Source organism: Urocampus carinirostris, chromosome 6 (assembly GCF_059441175.1).
Source record: "Urocampus carinirostris isolate Australia breed hairy pipefish chromosome 6, RoL_Ucar_1.0, whole genome shotgun sequence".
NCBI classification, from domain to species: domain Eukaryota; kingdom Metazoa; phylum Chordata; class Actinopteri; order Syngnathiformes; family Syngnathidae; genus Urocampus; species Urocampus carinirostris.
Window position 1 is genome coordinate 15,246,197 of NC_142354.1, and position 16,217 is coordinate 15,262,413.

General features: G+C 38.8%; 1 protein-coding gene across 1 annotated transcript; it reads left to right on the plus strand.

The window, feature by feature from the left end:
- Window positions 1-567: 567 nt before the first annotated feature.
- On the plus strand, window positions 568-14,817 carry slc2a9l1 (solute carrier family 2 member 9, like 1). The gene is made up of 11 exons (XM_088337123.1): window positions 568-606; window positions 5,833-5,928; window positions 7,855-8,140; window positions 8,204-8,333; window positions 10,812-10,960; window positions 12,032-12,219; window positions 12,289-12,399; window positions 14,086-14,187; window positions 14,280-14,355; window positions 14,442-14,569; window positions 14,632-14,817. Exons 1-11 carry the CDS (start codon window positions 583-585, stop codon window positions 14,815-14,817), a joined length of 1,476 nt encoding a protein of 491 aa, XP_088193249.1. The 5' UTR covers window positions 568-582.
- The last annotated feature ends 1,400 nt before the right edge of the window (window positions 14,818-16,217 follow it).

Consider the following 16,217-nt stretch of genomic DNA (forward strand, 5'->3'; position numbering starts at 1 on the left):
GTGGCATACTGGTCGTCATGGCGACCGTGACACTCTGGGTTTTATTATATTTGTCAATGTTCAGAGCAGTTTTTGAGAACAAGTCACGGCATTTAGATAGACCAATAACTAACATTTCATTTTTTCGAGAGTTAATGCGCAATAAGTTGAGTGACATCCATCTTTTTATCTCAGTGAGACAGGCCTCCTGATTTCCACAGTTTAGTGGGCCGATTCCTCCATCGGAAGATATAGTTGAGTGTCATCTGCAGAGGACAAGGTTATGGAATGATTTCATCAGCAATCTTTCACACTCCCTATTCCATGTTTTCCATGCATTTGCAAACATCCAACCAGAAAACACAAAAAAGAACAAAACAGGTGCATCAGTAAAAAGTCAAAAACAAACTCCAATCACTCCGTATTAACAATACATGGAGTCAATGATTAACATTATTTTTTTTTTCCCAGAAAACGGCATCAAGACATGTGTCGGTCAGTATTTGTGGCCTTTTCCCGTTAAAAAGTGTAAGAAGTTAATGATAAGCCGCCTCAGTTATTTCACAGTTAGTCTAGCGACTACACGTGAAAAACAGCAACCTCATGGAAACTTTGCTGCGGCAGCTGGTAAGTTTTCCTATTTTTTCTTGACTGTATTATATTACCGCTCAATAATCATAAAACGAGAGGCACATAAAAAAAAAAAAGAATAAAGGAATTGAACAAAATATTCTTTTACCTTTTTGCCTCGCGTTTCTTGAAAAATGATGTCTGGTTTTGCCAGCTTTCGACAATCTGTCAAAAATGCGCAAGGAAGGTAGCAATAGACTTTTCAATGCTTTTTTTCCGAGTGATTCTTTTCCACAAATTCCGAGACTTGATGAAATTCTGCTAAAACATCTTAAATTTGAGCTGATTGAATGATGGCTGCGTCCTCCTCCCCACTATCTTGCCGAAAACCCTCCTCCTCCTCAACTATGACAGTGAGGCGAAGAGCATGCGCACTAACTTGCTAGGCAGATTTGAAGCGATAGCGATTTTTAGTTACGTTCGGGAAACTCTGGGAGCGGTGGATAGCAGCGTATATTTCACTTTATTTTGGACTTCACATCCTAAAACGCTTTTGTAACTAGAGGCAATATTTTCCTGTTTAGGTACTTCGTAACCTGAAACGTGGGTTTGTAGAGACATCCTTAAGTAGAGGTACCACTGTACTGCAATCCTTCTTTTATCTGCAAAAAAACTACTCAATTTTACTTGGTTCCCGCCAGCCCCAGATCACAGATATAGTCCACTGAGGATAATGGATTGCAGCCACACGAATTTTGTTTGAGTCGGAAAGAATGGGAAAAGAAAAGCTACCACTTAGGACACAATTTCGCTACCTCGGCCCAGCTATCAGCAATAGTCAACCAGGGATAATGGATCGCAGCCATGCATTTTTTTAAGGCGAGCCAGATCGGCACCCTTCCTGACAAAAGTGCCTTTTGCTGTTCCCTGTTCGCATCAATATAGCTTTGGGGATAATATATTGCGGCTGCAAAAGCGCAGTTCATTTTAGGCAGAAATATACTTACGGCAAAAAAAGAACAACCAGGCCCAACAAAAATTCACTTAGCTTTTTATCCCACTGTTTCCTTCTCTAGCCACTCACCTTAGCCACTCTGTTCCTATGGCTCGCTACTAGGGGCTATCATTATTGTTAGCCGCTCCATGTGGATAAAGCTTGATACATCCTTCAGTGTCACGCCCCTTTCTGGATTGCGATTTTTTTTTTTGATACATATCTTGGAATTGTCCATCCAAATGTCTTGAATAAGCACCTATTTCTTCATTTTTCATGCATTATTTGCAATTTCTAGACGTGGTTTGGATCACATTTTCGTTGTTATTTCAGAATTGCAATGTTCTTATTCCGTTTGTAACTCAAGTTCTATGATTTCCCAACATTTGACTAATTTTTTTTCTTTTCATTCTTTTACTGCATTTTTTAGTATCTTCTCTCTGCTAGCTGCTAAGATTAGCCACTTACACCTTCTCAGAGCAACTCCACTCATTTGCTCTTTCCAACCGCTGCGGGTGTATCCATCTTGCTCGTTTTTTGTTGTTGCTCGCTAGGATTAATTCCGGCTTTCATTTCATTTCGCTGTCTAAAATCCAATTTTGCCTCAAATTTGTTCCCTTCGGGCTTCCGTAGTTTCAATGTACAGGCTCCAGCTTCATCCAACGACCTCAAGTGGTCAATGATTACTCGCTGTCACTTTAGAAAACAAGAATACTAGGTTTCCAATACTAGTTGACACTGATATATTTTTTAAAAGGCAATTTCTTCTATGGGTGCAACAAGTAATCGATTCATGGACGTCCGATTTTTATTTTTATTTTTATCATCAATAAATTTTGAAAAGGAATTACTCTGCGTTGAATTAAAATAAACATTTTTGGCTGTTTTCTGAAATACGGGCCAAGTTATATCAAATCAAAATGTACTTGTGTAGCACTGTTCCAAGAATATTCCTCATTTAAATATTCCCTAACAGGTGTATTGATGGTATTTAAAGATAAATTGTTTTCGAAACCTGTCAATAATAAATGCATTTTTCATTTTGTGCAAAATAAAAAATAAAAAACTCATTCACCTGTAAAAAATGTATTTTCGAGATAAACTTTTTCACATGAGGAAGAAGAAATATGACCCCACACAAGCCGCACCTGTATATTAGCCGCATGCGCTCTCATTGAAAAAACGCAATACAAACTCGAAATTAACCCATTCTCGATACAGTCCAAAAAACCTTTACTCCACTTCCCGTCAGCCCGCGTTTGCCCCTCCCCTTCTTTCTCATTTGCTCGTACAAAACATATCAGAATAAGTTTCTAAAATAAATACATTACAAAAATATACAGTTGCAAATACATATTATAGATGGTTACACATATTTACAAAGAAAGACGGTACACCGAGAGAGTTTTCAAAGCTTTAATAATAATATTATAACTTTCATCCCAAACCGTGCCTGTGAAGGGTAGCAAAACGCTACTAGAAACACGCTCGCAACACAGCTAACAGCTCTGTTAAAAAAACATACCGTACTTGTATTAAGCACGGTTAACCGTCCTCATCTTCCTCCTTAAAACTGACGTCATTAAAGTAGACTTCCTTCAGCATGGGAAAGAGACTTTGTCACTTAAACGTCGTCCCACGCTCCCTCATTCAAAAACACGCTAGCATCACGCTCGCAAACTAAAATTTACGTGCGGTAGCTCTGTTCCCTTCTATATCGGACTGCTCGATTGCAGTTAGTTTGAAGGTTGCGTCATGTGCCTTTCTTCTTGCAATTTGCATGATGAGAATATGTCTACGCTAAATTAATTTGTGCAGAAACAAAGAAGTTGCAGTCTAAATCTTACCTTTTGTACTCGAGCGCCGCTGTCGGCCGCTAGAAAAATTACATAAATTGGCCGCATCACTGAATAAGCCACAGAGGGAGAGTTTGAGAAAAAAGTAGCGGCTTATAGTCCGGAATTTACGGTACAAAAATACTATGAAATAACATACTACAGAAATACTACCCCGGATTACTACAATTACACAACACATTACAGAAAATATGACAAAAACAATACTACGTGAATACTTCAGAAATTTATAAAACTATTACTAAAACAATGTTTTTTAAAAAATTAAAAATGATTTTATTACAGAAATACTTATAAAAACCACTTCACAATACTATAATATAAAACACTACCAGAAAAATATTACTACAGAAATACTACTACAAAAGTATTACAACAGAAATACTGCAAAAATACAAGTAGAGCGATACTACAAAAATTCTACTATGGAAATATGACTAAAATACTACAACTACGAAGCTACAGTAATACTTTACAACAGAAATACTACAGATGTACATTAGAAAATCTACAATAGAAATACTACAACATACAACAGAAATAAAACAAAATACGAAAAAAATACAAAAACATTGAAATCCTTGAAGTACTGTCATACTACAAAAATACTACAGACATACAACACAAAATCTGCTATCGTAATACAACAAAAATACTACAGAAACACTAAGAATTTACGAATATGGAAAAACTACCAAGAAAACTACTGAAGAAATAGTACAAAAATAAAACTGCAGTAATACTACAAAAAAATCTACTGAACTTCAACAAAAACCTGACTACAGCAATACAAAAAAATAATACTTAAAAAAAAGTACAACTACTGAAACGCTTGAAAACTAAATATAAAATTAATTGGTTAAAATAGGGACCTTATATACTATTTTGCTGTAATTGTTATCATTTCAAAACCAATTTGATGAGATTAATCAAGTTCAAAAGAACTATATGACATAAATCTCTGCATTAATATTTATTCCCAAATCTAAAAATTGGATCTTTTTCATGATCAGCCCGAAAATTCTGGACCCAGACTCCAAATAGTTGCCCATCCCCTGGATTGGAACATGGAATGACTTCGAGTAGGTATGCAACCTATTAAGTAATAAGGGGGCCCCAAATCAAATTTTGCTTAGCAACCCAAGAAGGCTCAGGCCCTGCTTACCATCAATCTTAGCCCCTTAAAATGCATACAATTTAAAAAAAAAAACGGACATTTTTTTTTTCAAATTTAAACAACAAAAAGCAAATCCTGACTCGACATGACTTCTTTATCTTGAAGTGCGACTGAGGCCAACCATATTATATTAAAAAGCGCATTCTACGCGTAAAACCAGTGTCTGAAATAACGTCTGACCGGACGACTGGGGCGTGCATCTTTTATGTCTGGTGTACAACTTACACAACGTCTCTGCCCGGGTGGCCGACAACTTTTTCAAGAAAGAAAAACAAAATCTTGCATTTTTATCTTTTTTTTTTTTTCATTTTTATTTTTCAAATGAAACATTTGCTTTATTCCGATTTCCAAATCTTCGTTCGGTTTTGAAATTTGCATACTCGGCAGCCAATCAGAAAAAATAAATAAATTCGTGCTTCCGGACTTTCCTGAGCTTTATAAGGTCGTGTATTTGCATATCGTTTTCCAAAGTGGACGCACAGAGAACACAAGAAAAACGGATAAGTGGTTAGGAATTGAGCCAAACCCTCAGCCCCAGAAGAAATATTCAAAAGAAGCTAACAAAATTTATGACGCTACAAAACGTAAACGTACATTAAGGAAAGTGGAGTTTACGTGGCTTGAAGATGAGTAAATACAGGTACATACGGATGGCAGATGGAAAACAGCGATGTTATATACATGCAATGAATGTTATAAGTCGATTTATAATAAACTTAATTTTAAAGTGTTGTTCTGTTATATATTCTGATTATCAATCCTTAATACTTTGCTACATGTGTTTTTTTTTGCGATGAGTTGTCTTATTGTGTTTCAAGTTGTGAAAAATAGGGCAGGCAACTTTATGGCTGGGCAGGATACTTTTCAGAGTTGTCTGCCTGGGTGTCTGCTAACTTTTTGACATGATGTTCAGACACTTATAAAACACAATCTGTTTCCTTAATATGAGAAAAAAACACTCGTGGCAAACTTTTACTAAAACCAAAATCAAATGCGATCATTGGAGCTGTTTATTCAGACTCCCTTAAAAATAAAGCAGCCATAGACTAAAATACAAGCCTTGAGTCAAACTTTTTTTTAAGTTTGTTTCGTTTGGAAAAGCGGTAGATCTAGAAAAGCGGGAGGGTCGGTGAGTATGTAACACCGAGGGGGAAGGAAGCAATTGGAGAGAGTCTAATAGTGAGGGTGGAGTGCAATGGGTAAAAAGGTCACGTTCAAAATAAAATCAAACTAACCTCTGTGTCTGTTCCATTAAGACGCGCGGAAACGCTCTTTTCCTCATCCTCATCTTGGGAATCGGCGGAAGTTTTCAATCTGGATATCACCTCACCTCTTTGAGTTCCCCTTCCCCGGTAAGTCACCACTATTTCCATGCACCAGGAGACTCCACAAATGTATGCCCTACTCTTCAAAAGTTGGGCGTCGCTTCGAAATGTCCTTATTTTTGAAGGAAAATCGCTCGTTTTTTCAATTCAGTCAACATAATACTATAATCAGAAATGGACCCCATACATGATCAATGTGGTAAATGACTATTTCAGATCCAAATGTCTGGTTTTTAATGCAATGACTATGTATGTGTATTGAGGCCCATTTCCCGCAACCGGCGCGCCTGTGTTTTAATAGTACATTGTGTTTAGAGCTCTTACAACGAGGCATTATTACAGTGGGACCTCGCTACTTCGCGGTTCGACGTTCGCGGATTCAGAGCTTCGCGGTCTGTAATGTATTTTATTTTATTTTTTTGGCAGATTTTCACTTTTTGCGGGAATCCCCCTCGGCCGACGACCCTAGTCTTTAAAATGGAGGCACTACACACACTGGTCCGGACCCGTTCTCGTTTCCCGGTGCTGTGCCCAAATTCGACTCCCGTACAGAATCCTCCCCCCTCGCGTGAACGCGCATTCTGCTGCGCTTCCGACAAAAGCGATCGTATTCTATATAATACGCTTATTGAAACCATAAAGCGAGCTAATTAAAATAATTGGGCGATAGTAGTCTATATAACGCGTTTATTTAAACAATAAAGCGCGATCGTATTCTACAAAATGCGTTTGTTAAAGCGGATGAAAAAGTAACCAACGTCACGTCTCCCGCTAGGGCCGCAATGGCTCTACATGGCGCTACACGGCCCTCGATGGCTCCGGCCGATGAACAGGGCCGCGGGGGAAAGGGGTAGGGGGGACCTGTGGGGTAAGGGGGCGGTGAAGCGGAAGCCGCCCGCCAGTGTTGTGCCCAAATCCGACTCCCGTAAAAAATGTTGCGCTTCCGACAGGCCGGCCTCCGCGCGGAGCGTCCGACCCGCTAGGCTTGTCGCGGTGTCGTGCATATCGCGCCCGAAAGTACCCGCGCCGTGGGTTAGGGGCTCGCTCGCGAATAATAAGGATAAGCAGTGCAGATGATGAGATGAGATGAGATGAGATTTTTTTTTTTTTTTTTTTTTTTTAAGGGGCGTCGCTACTTTGCAGATTTTCACTTTTTGCGGGTGGTTTTGCTCCCCATTAACCGGGTCTAAAAAATGATAATTTAAAAAAAGAAAAAAAAGGACATTTTTTTTTCTTTTTTTTTTCTTTTTTGACGGTGCGCCGCTACTTCGTGGATTTTCACTTATCGCAGGTGGTTTTGGTCCCCATTAACCGCGATAACCGAGGTCTTACTGTAGTTGTATAGCCCTTAATTCTACTTTCCTGGAGGAAATGTGTCTTTCTCCTTCTCATGTTCCTCATCTACTTCTAGTCAAGTCCGTCAAGTCATGTTTATTGGTATATCCCTTAATGACAAAGAGTCTCAAAGGACTACACAGACCACAGATTATTGCAAACTACAGACTATTACTAAAGTATATTAAACTATCAAAACGGTAAAAAAGAATTCACCTAAAGTGTGTGTAGCCACGCTTCACAATAACCAAACACGTTTTTTCCATCCGTTTTCCTGACATAAGGATCTAAAAAAGTTTGTGGTGCTCCAAAAAGGCGAGACCAGTTCTGAAATCGGCTCTTTAATTCGATTGGTCAATAAATTGTTTGTTAATATAATTTATTTATTACCCATATTCGCTACAATGGCAAAAAAAAGCAAATGGTCAATGGACTGCATTATTATACTGCTTTTCAAGTCAGTGAAGACCTCCCAAAGCGCTTTAGAACGTATTTTACACTTACCCATTCACACACACACACACACACACACACACTCACTCACACACCGATAGCAGCATGAGACATGCAAGAGTAGCATATATTAAAAAATGTATTTGTATCCTCTCTCCCCTGCAGTTCATCCAGCGCTTCATCAACAGCACGTGGCATGAAAGATACGCCTCCGCGCCCCCTTCACACACCGTCACCCTCATCTGGTCCTTGATCGTGTCCATGTATGCGGTGGGGGGCCTCTTCGGGGCCCTCAGCGTCAAACTCTTCTCGGGTTTTCTCGGGAGGAAAAAAGCCGCCATCTGCAACAGCTTGATCAATATCGCCGCTGCAGCCATCATGCTGACCAGCAAATGGGCCAAGTCCTACGAAATGATCATCCTGGCCCGGATTCTGTTTGGATATTCCGCAGGTAGGAAGGTCGCTCCCGGGTGATGGCGTCACGATTTATTGAGGAGATCCTCTCGGGTTGCAGCAGTCGGACTCAGCACCCACTTGATGTACCTGGGCGAAATGGCACCCAGGAGGATAAGGGGCACCATCACGATGACTTCGGCCACTTTTGGGTCCATTGGCAAACTGTCGGCTCAATTTTTGGGCCTAAGGTATGGATTTTGGTGTTCAGTTTGGGTTTGCATATAGCATAGATATACCTAGAAAACATTTCTCAAGGCCGCCATTTTTTTAAACTGTAAAATCAGTTCGGAATATGTAATAATGCATGGATCTCCAACCTTTTTCCAGCCGAGAACTCCTTTTAGTTATTAAATGGCACAAAGAGCACCCAGTTTGGTGTGAATTTCTGTAATAGCTTATCATGTTATAACTTTATTGTGACCATGTTACTACCAGTTTGATTAATAGAAGTTAAGTTATATAGACTCAACCACACCAAAATATTTATTAGAAAATAACAATGACCCCGCACTGATGAGCAATTTTTGGAAAATGTCTGTGTGCTTCGGCGGCACCCCATTGGACACCCCTTTTCTAATGTATCTAAAGTGAGCAAAAACATGGGTTTAGTTGCCAAATATTTTTTGTAATTTAAAAAAAAAATCCTTAGGATATATTATACTTATCTATCCATTTACTGCACTGCATATCCTTGATTATGATTATTATTTAGTTTTTCATTATTTATTCCATTTATATATTATTATTGTAATAATAGTTATATATCCATTATTCTTGTGATTTTTATCATTACTATATGTTATCATTATTACCAGATTTTATTTAATGGAATATATGAAATACTGTATATTTATGATAGTGTTTGTATAATAAAGATAGTTAAGATAAGCAAAATATTTAGCCAAAAGAAGATGATTTAACAGAGATGATTATTATTAAGTATTATTAAGTCAAGTCGTGTTTATTTGCATTGCTCTTAATCGCAAGGACTCTCAAAGGGCTGCACAGACCACATATTATTAGACTACAGCCTATCCCCTGATCTAAAACCTACAGGAGGGCAAGGAAAAACTCAAAAACCTCAGCATGAGGAAAATGAAGAAACCTTCAGAAGGGACTGCACATGAGGTAATCCCCCTTCCAGGATGACCAGGCTGCGATTGATGTTGCATTAACGAACAATAAAAATAAAAATAAAATTTTAAATAATTAAAGTACAATATAAAATAAAAAAAATAAAAAGGAGGACCAGGTTGCAGCATTAACAAACAATACACAGATATTGTCAACATGAATCATGTCATGGTTAAAACTTGAGATTGTAGTAGAAAGAAGAAAAGAACAGACTCCAAGTTCGAAATTTAGGTTTTTGATAGCCCCTTCCATCAGAGGTGCGTGCTTCCAGGATTGTGCGAGTATAATAAATGAGCAATAAGGATGACTTGGAATGTGGGAGGCAAGCTCTCCCAAAACAGAAACTTTGTAAACACAATGCGTCTCTGTAAGAAAAAAGGAATGTGGGAGGCAAGGCCATCTTTTGACCTTGAAAGCGCTTGCCACTGAACACCAAGTGGAATTGTAAAACCTCACACTTATTGAATATACTATTAAAAAAAAAAGATAAGAATATAGAAAAATACAAGAGTATAAAAGGCACATTCAAACCAGAACTTTCCTTACAAATTATAGGTCACTCATAAGCTGTAAATATAAGTGTGTTTTAAGCCTAGATTCAAACCGATAGGTACTCTTTTTATATGTGTGTATTTTAAATTATATTGAGTAAAGAAAATGCTACTTAAAACGGAAAAAAATAAAATATACAAAAATTATAAAAAAAATAAATAAGATGCATTTGACATATTTTTCAAGATTTAACTGGTTCGATTCCCGTTGCATCTTTTGAAGAATTGCTCATTTTACTGTATTCAAAATAAAACCTTGTTAGAGCTATTCTTCTAAAAAGGAGGGACATTATTATGTAAGTAATACAGAATGATTTTTGATTATAATAAAATCTGAAAAATAGAACAGGGTTTAATGGATATATTTTTTAAGTTGTATTAAAATGAATCTTATCGTCTTATTTAACTGTACTGTATTTAGAATATTATTTGTAAAGAAATATCACTCGAAACAAACAAAATTATAAATAATACAAAACAGAAAAAGGTTTGAAATATAATAAAATCTGAAAACAAGATCTCCTGAAGATAATTTTTAAGTACGCAATTATCTTAAAATTTTCCGTAGCTAAAATAAAAATGTTCAAAGCAAAAACCTCAAAATTATAAGTAATATAAATCTAACATGAAATCTGAAAACATTGCAGTATTACTTAGGAAAACAATATGAAAATAAAATATAGAAATATAAATAATATATAAAAGAAAATTTGTATTTAAAATGATCAAAATTGTCTGCCAAAACAACAAAACTTGTTTCCACTAAACAGCTTGTTATTTCCTATATTTCATGTTGATGATATCTGTAATGATGATTTTGAGTTTTTCCTTGCCCTCATGTAGGTTTTAGATCAGGGGATGGTGTCATAAGTCTGTGCAGTACTCTGAGGCTCCTCGTGATTAAGGGCTATACAAATAAAGATGACTTGACTTGACTTAGGGAAAGGATTTTCATATCTATTTGCTTCCCTTTCCTGGTAGCGAGGTCCTGGGCCGTGAGGAGTTGTGGAACATTCTTCTTTGCGTTCCTGCGTGTCTGTCCTTGGTCCAAGTCCTGGTGTTGCCTTATCTCCCCGAAGCGCCGAGATATCTCTATATCGAGAAAGGAGACGACAGAGCTTGCAAAAAGGGTGAGCGAGCTCTTCATCATTACCAGGGTTGGGTAGGGTCACTTTAACTTGATTACTTTCAATTACTTTTGGATGACTCCAATTCCAAATATGCTAATAAAAGACAAAAGAAACTAAATATGAATAAAATTACGACTCACAACACGTGGTAAGCTTTCTCTCCGTGCTTTGATCTCTTTAATCTCCGACAAAACTAACATAAAATGCGACAGAAACAAAATGAAAATAAATCCAAACAGCTTGCCGACATCATTTTTGCCGTTCCATGTATTCCGTTACTCCCCAAGCCTGCACAAAATTGAGTAATTTTATTCATATTTAGTTTCTTTTGTCTTTTATTAGCATATTTGGTATTGGAGTAATCCAAAAGTAATTGAAAGTAATCAAGGCAAAGTAACCCTACCCAACCCTGATCGTTACCATCTAGTGAAGAAAATCCCAATCCACGAGTATGATATCTAGGGATACAGCAAATGTTTCTCAATTTTCAGTGCTGAACAAGAGCAAACAAAAATTTCAAAATAAAATGAAGATATAAATAATAGTAAATATGGTACTAGTAATTAAAAAGGTTTTTTGTGCCAACTTTGTCGCCATTGTCTCTGTGTGTCTGCAACAAAATTACTACAAAACCAAATATCAAATTCAGTATTTAAAAACAGGGTCTCACGTATTATTTTGTCTTCATTTTGATTAGAAAAAATGCTATTATGGTAGTGCGATAATATAAAAACACTTGCAAAAATATTACAAGAGAAATACTACAAAAATACGACTACAGTAATATTAAAAAAAATATTACAAAAACACGAGTAAAAAAATACTTCAAAATACTTTTACAGAAAGAAAATTCCTCGGACTCGTGGTTTTAAAAGCGTTTTTTTAATGTAATATAATTGGAGAAATACAATTAGCATCTAATAATGTGCTCTTTTATTTATGTATTATTTTATATTCCACTTTTTATATCAAGTGAGTGCAAAATAATTATTTAATCAATTAATTTTTTTATTTCAATGCTGGTCCCAAATTTTCGTTTTGAAGCATCCTTAATAATATCTGATTTTTTAGCTCTGCAGAGTCTTTGGGGCCAGGGCAACTTCAATCAGGAGATTGAGGAAATGTCGAAGGAGCAGGCGAACATGGACGCAACCCTCGTGAAAAGTCCCTTACTTCTCCTCCAGGACAGCACGGTCCGATGGCAGCTCATCAGCATGTCCACCATTTACTGCTGCAACCAGTTTTCCGGCATGTCCATGGTGAGAAACTCGGATGGAATATTCCGGATTCCCGACAACGATGCAAAAGCCGTTTTTCTTTATTCCTAGATCAGCACGTTCGCTTTCGATATTTTTCGTAAAGCGGGGATCCCTACCGGCCAAATCCGCTATGTGACAATCGGGCTCGGCATTGCTGAAATTATCACATCCATATCCTGTGTGAGTACCCGACCCCCTAATCCTAACCCTAACCTCAATTTTCAACACTAACCCCGCTCACTTGACCATACACCTAACCCTTAAACCTAACCTTGAACCCCAAAACTATCTTCTAACCCTATAATCCCCTAATACCATAACCCTAGCCCTAACCCTGTAACAAAAACCCTCTAATCCTAACTAACTTTTTACCCTGACTCCTAACTCCACCCCTAACTCTAACCCTTAAACCCAACCCTTAACCCTTACCTTGGATTCTAAGACCAACACCTAACTCTACTCCCTAACTCCTAAATCCAACCCTTAACCTCAAACCTTAACCTGATCCCATAACCCTAACCTTCTAACTTTAGCAATAAACCCCTTACCCTGGCCCAACCTTCTAATCCTAATCCTAAACCTAACCCCACTCCAAACCCTAACTCCGCTCCTTACCCCTAAACCTATCCTCTGACCCTAACCCTAGACCTTAACCCCTAGCCATAATCCTAATACCTAACCTCTTACCCTAACACTTACACCACCTCTAACCACTAACCATAACCGTAGCCCTTTCACTAACTCCTAACCCAAACTCCACCACTTACCTGAACCCTAATCCTTATCCCAAACCTTACCTTTAACTCTAAATCTAAATATAATCCCCAAAATTAAACCCCAAACTGATAACCCTATACCTTTACACAAACCTAAACCCTAGCCCTTTACCATAACTCTTACCCCATAACGCTGACCCTAGCCCCAAACCCTAACACTAACCCTGGTCCTAACCGCTAACACTAAACCTGGTCCTAACACTAAACTCTAACCCTTATTTTATACCTTAACTCTAACCCTTAATCTAACCCCTAAAATTAAACTCTAACCAAATAACCCTAAACCTTTGCGTAACCCTAAACCCTAGCCCTTTACCATAACCCTTACCTCATAACACTGACCCTGGCACCAAACAAAAATATTAAACCCTAACCCTTACAACTCGAAATCTAACTCCCCCAAATTAAACCCTAATATGATAACCCTAAACCTTTACATAAACCTAAACCCTAGCCCTTTACCATGACCCTTACCCCATAACGCTGACCCTAGCCCCAAACACTAACCCTAAACCTGGTCCTAACCCCTAACACTAAACCCTAACCCTTATCTCAAAATCTAACCCCTGAATTAAACCCTAACCAAATAACCCTAAACCTTTGCGTAACCCTAAACCCTTTGCTTTACCATAACCATAACCCTTACCTCATAAGGCTGACCCTAGCACTAAACCATAATACTAAACCCTAACCCTTATCTCAAACTTTAACTCTAACTCAATCTAACCTCCAAAATTAAATCCTAAACTGATAACCCTAAACCTTTACAAGAACTTAAACCCTAGCCCTTTACCATAACCCTTAGCCCATAACGCTGACCTTAAACCCCAAACACTAATCCTAAACCCTAACTGGCCCTAACACTAAACCCTAACATTAAACCCTTATATATAACCATCAACAAAATCACCTTGTGCATCCATTCAATATGGTTGGTGTAAAGTGTAAAACAAAAACGCCAATCTCTTTTGAACAGCAACTGGCTCCCAAAAAATAAAATAAATAAAAAAGAAACAAGGAAATCAAATGTTTCGAAACAGTACTATAATTGGAATAAAAGTGATTTCATTTTTACGTTTGTTGCCTTCAGGGTTTGTTGATCGAGCACGCAGGAAGGAGGCCGCTTTTCTGGGCGGGTTATGGCATCATGTCGGCATGCTGGCTGGGGGTTACAGTTGTCCTCAACTTGAAGGTAAATCTTAGCGATGCCGAAAGTAGCGATCGCTGGTATCGAACAGTCTCATCGCTTATAAATATCGTTTCTGTTATTTTCATGTGGCCAAGGGTTCTACTTCCTGGGCGCCGTACATCTCCGCTGTTTTGATCATCCTCTTCATCATCTTCTTTTGCGGGGGACCTGGTAATAGCATACCTTACAAAATAAAACAATAAAGTTCTCCTACGTTGTTATGGTTATTGTACTTTTTTTTTTTATATCCATGCAAGGGGGCGCTGCAGGTACCCTGAACAGCGAGATCTTCATCCAGTCCGATCGGGTGGCGGCGTTCGTCCTCTTCGGGGTTCAGCGTTGGCTAGTGTTAGCTGTGCTAGGCCTGGTTTTCCCAATCCTTATCGTGAGTTTTACCATCGGCAGATTTGCTGAAACATGTTTTGACCCTCGCCGCTTTCCTTCCAGGAAGCGATCGACTCGTTGTGCTTCGTAATTTTCGCAGTTATGTGCCTCCTGGGTTCCGTTTACGTCTTCTTCTTCCTGCCCGAGACCAAAGGCAAGACGCTGCTGGAGATCTCAAAGGACTTCAAAGCCGTCGCTCTCTGTAGGAAGACTTTTGTAGAAGAAAGTCAAATGGAGACCAAGTTATAAGAAGGGGAGCACTGGTGACACTGATAATGGAGCTCATAGGTATCCAAGGAAGGTCATAGAAGTTCTCCTCCTAATACACCCGATTTATCGGCAAGCTCTGCAAAATCTGATCAAGATGCTGTTGGCATCGGTAATGTTGCTCACCATTGTCAAAAGCAGGTTCTTCTGAGCCACAGTCTTAAACGTTTCCCTTCTCGTACATCCGATTCCTCAGCAAACTCTGCAGTCTGATCAAGATGCTTTTGGAACTGATAATGTAGCTCATAGGTGTCAAAAGAAAATCCTTCAGAGCCACAGTCATAGAAGTTCCACTTCTTGTACATCCCTGATCCATTAGCAAGTTCTGCAGAATCTGATCAGGATACTTTTGGCAATAACAATGTAGTTCATATGCGTCAAAGACAGCTCCTCCAAAGCCACAGTCCACAATTTCCCTCCTAGTGCATCCCTGATTTATAAGCATGCCCTGCAGAATCTGCTCAGGATGCTGTTGGCACAGATAATGTAGCTTATAGACGTCAAAGGCAGGTCCTCCAGAACCCCAGTCTTACAGGTTTCCCTCCTCAGAATGCTGTTGACACTGAAAATATTGCTCACATTCGAAAGCAGTTCCTCCTGAGCGACAGTCATAGAAGTTCCACTACTCATATCCTGAATCATTAACAAGCTCTGGAGAATCTGATCAGGACACTGTTGGCACAGTTACCATAGCTTATAGGTATCCAAGGCAGGTCCTCCAGAACCACAGCCCTACAAGTTCCCCTAATTTACACCCTAGATTCCTCGGAAAAAACTGCAGATCCCGATTAAGATGCTGTTGGCACTGATAATATATCTTAACAGTTCGAAGGCATGTCCTCCAGAGCCACACGCCTAGATGTCCCCCTCTTTGTACATTCCTGATCCATCAGCAAGCCCTTTCAAAATCTGATCACGATGCTGTTGGCACTGATAATGTACTTCTTTAATGTCAAAGGCATGTCCTCCAGAGCCATAGGCCTAGGTGTTCCCTTCCTTGTACATCCCTGATCCATCAGCCATACCTTTTCAGAATCTGACCATGATGCTGTTGGCCCTGATACTGTACTCTATTGATGTCAAAGGCATGTCCTCCAGTGCCACACACCTAGATGTTACCCTCCTTGTACACCCCTGATCCATCAGCAAGCCCTTTCAAAATCCGATCACGATGCTGTTGGCACTGATGATATACTTCTTTGTTGTCAAAGGCATGTCCTCCAGAGCCACAGGCCTAGGCGTTCCCCTTCTCGTACACCATTGATCCATCAGCAAGCCCTTCAGAATCTGATCATGATGCTGTCGGAACTGATAATGTGCTTCTTCAATGTTAAAGGCATGTCCTCCAGAGCCACAGGCGTAGGTGTTCCCCTTCTCGTACA

Excerpts from the sequence above, each read along its gene's own strand:
- slc2a9l1 (XM_088337123.1), top strand. The coding sequence starts at position 583 with ATGGAAACTTTGCTGCGGCAGCTG. Across the intron at positions 10,961-12,031 it reads CGACAGAGCTTGCAAAAAGG|CTCTGCAGAGTCTTTGGGGC; the intron begins GTGAGCGAGCTC and ends CTGATTTTTTAG. Across the intron at positions 14,570-14,631 it reads TGGTTTTCCCAATCCTTATC|GAAGCGATCGACTCGTTGTG; the intron begins GTGAGTTTTACC and ends CTTTCCTTCCAG.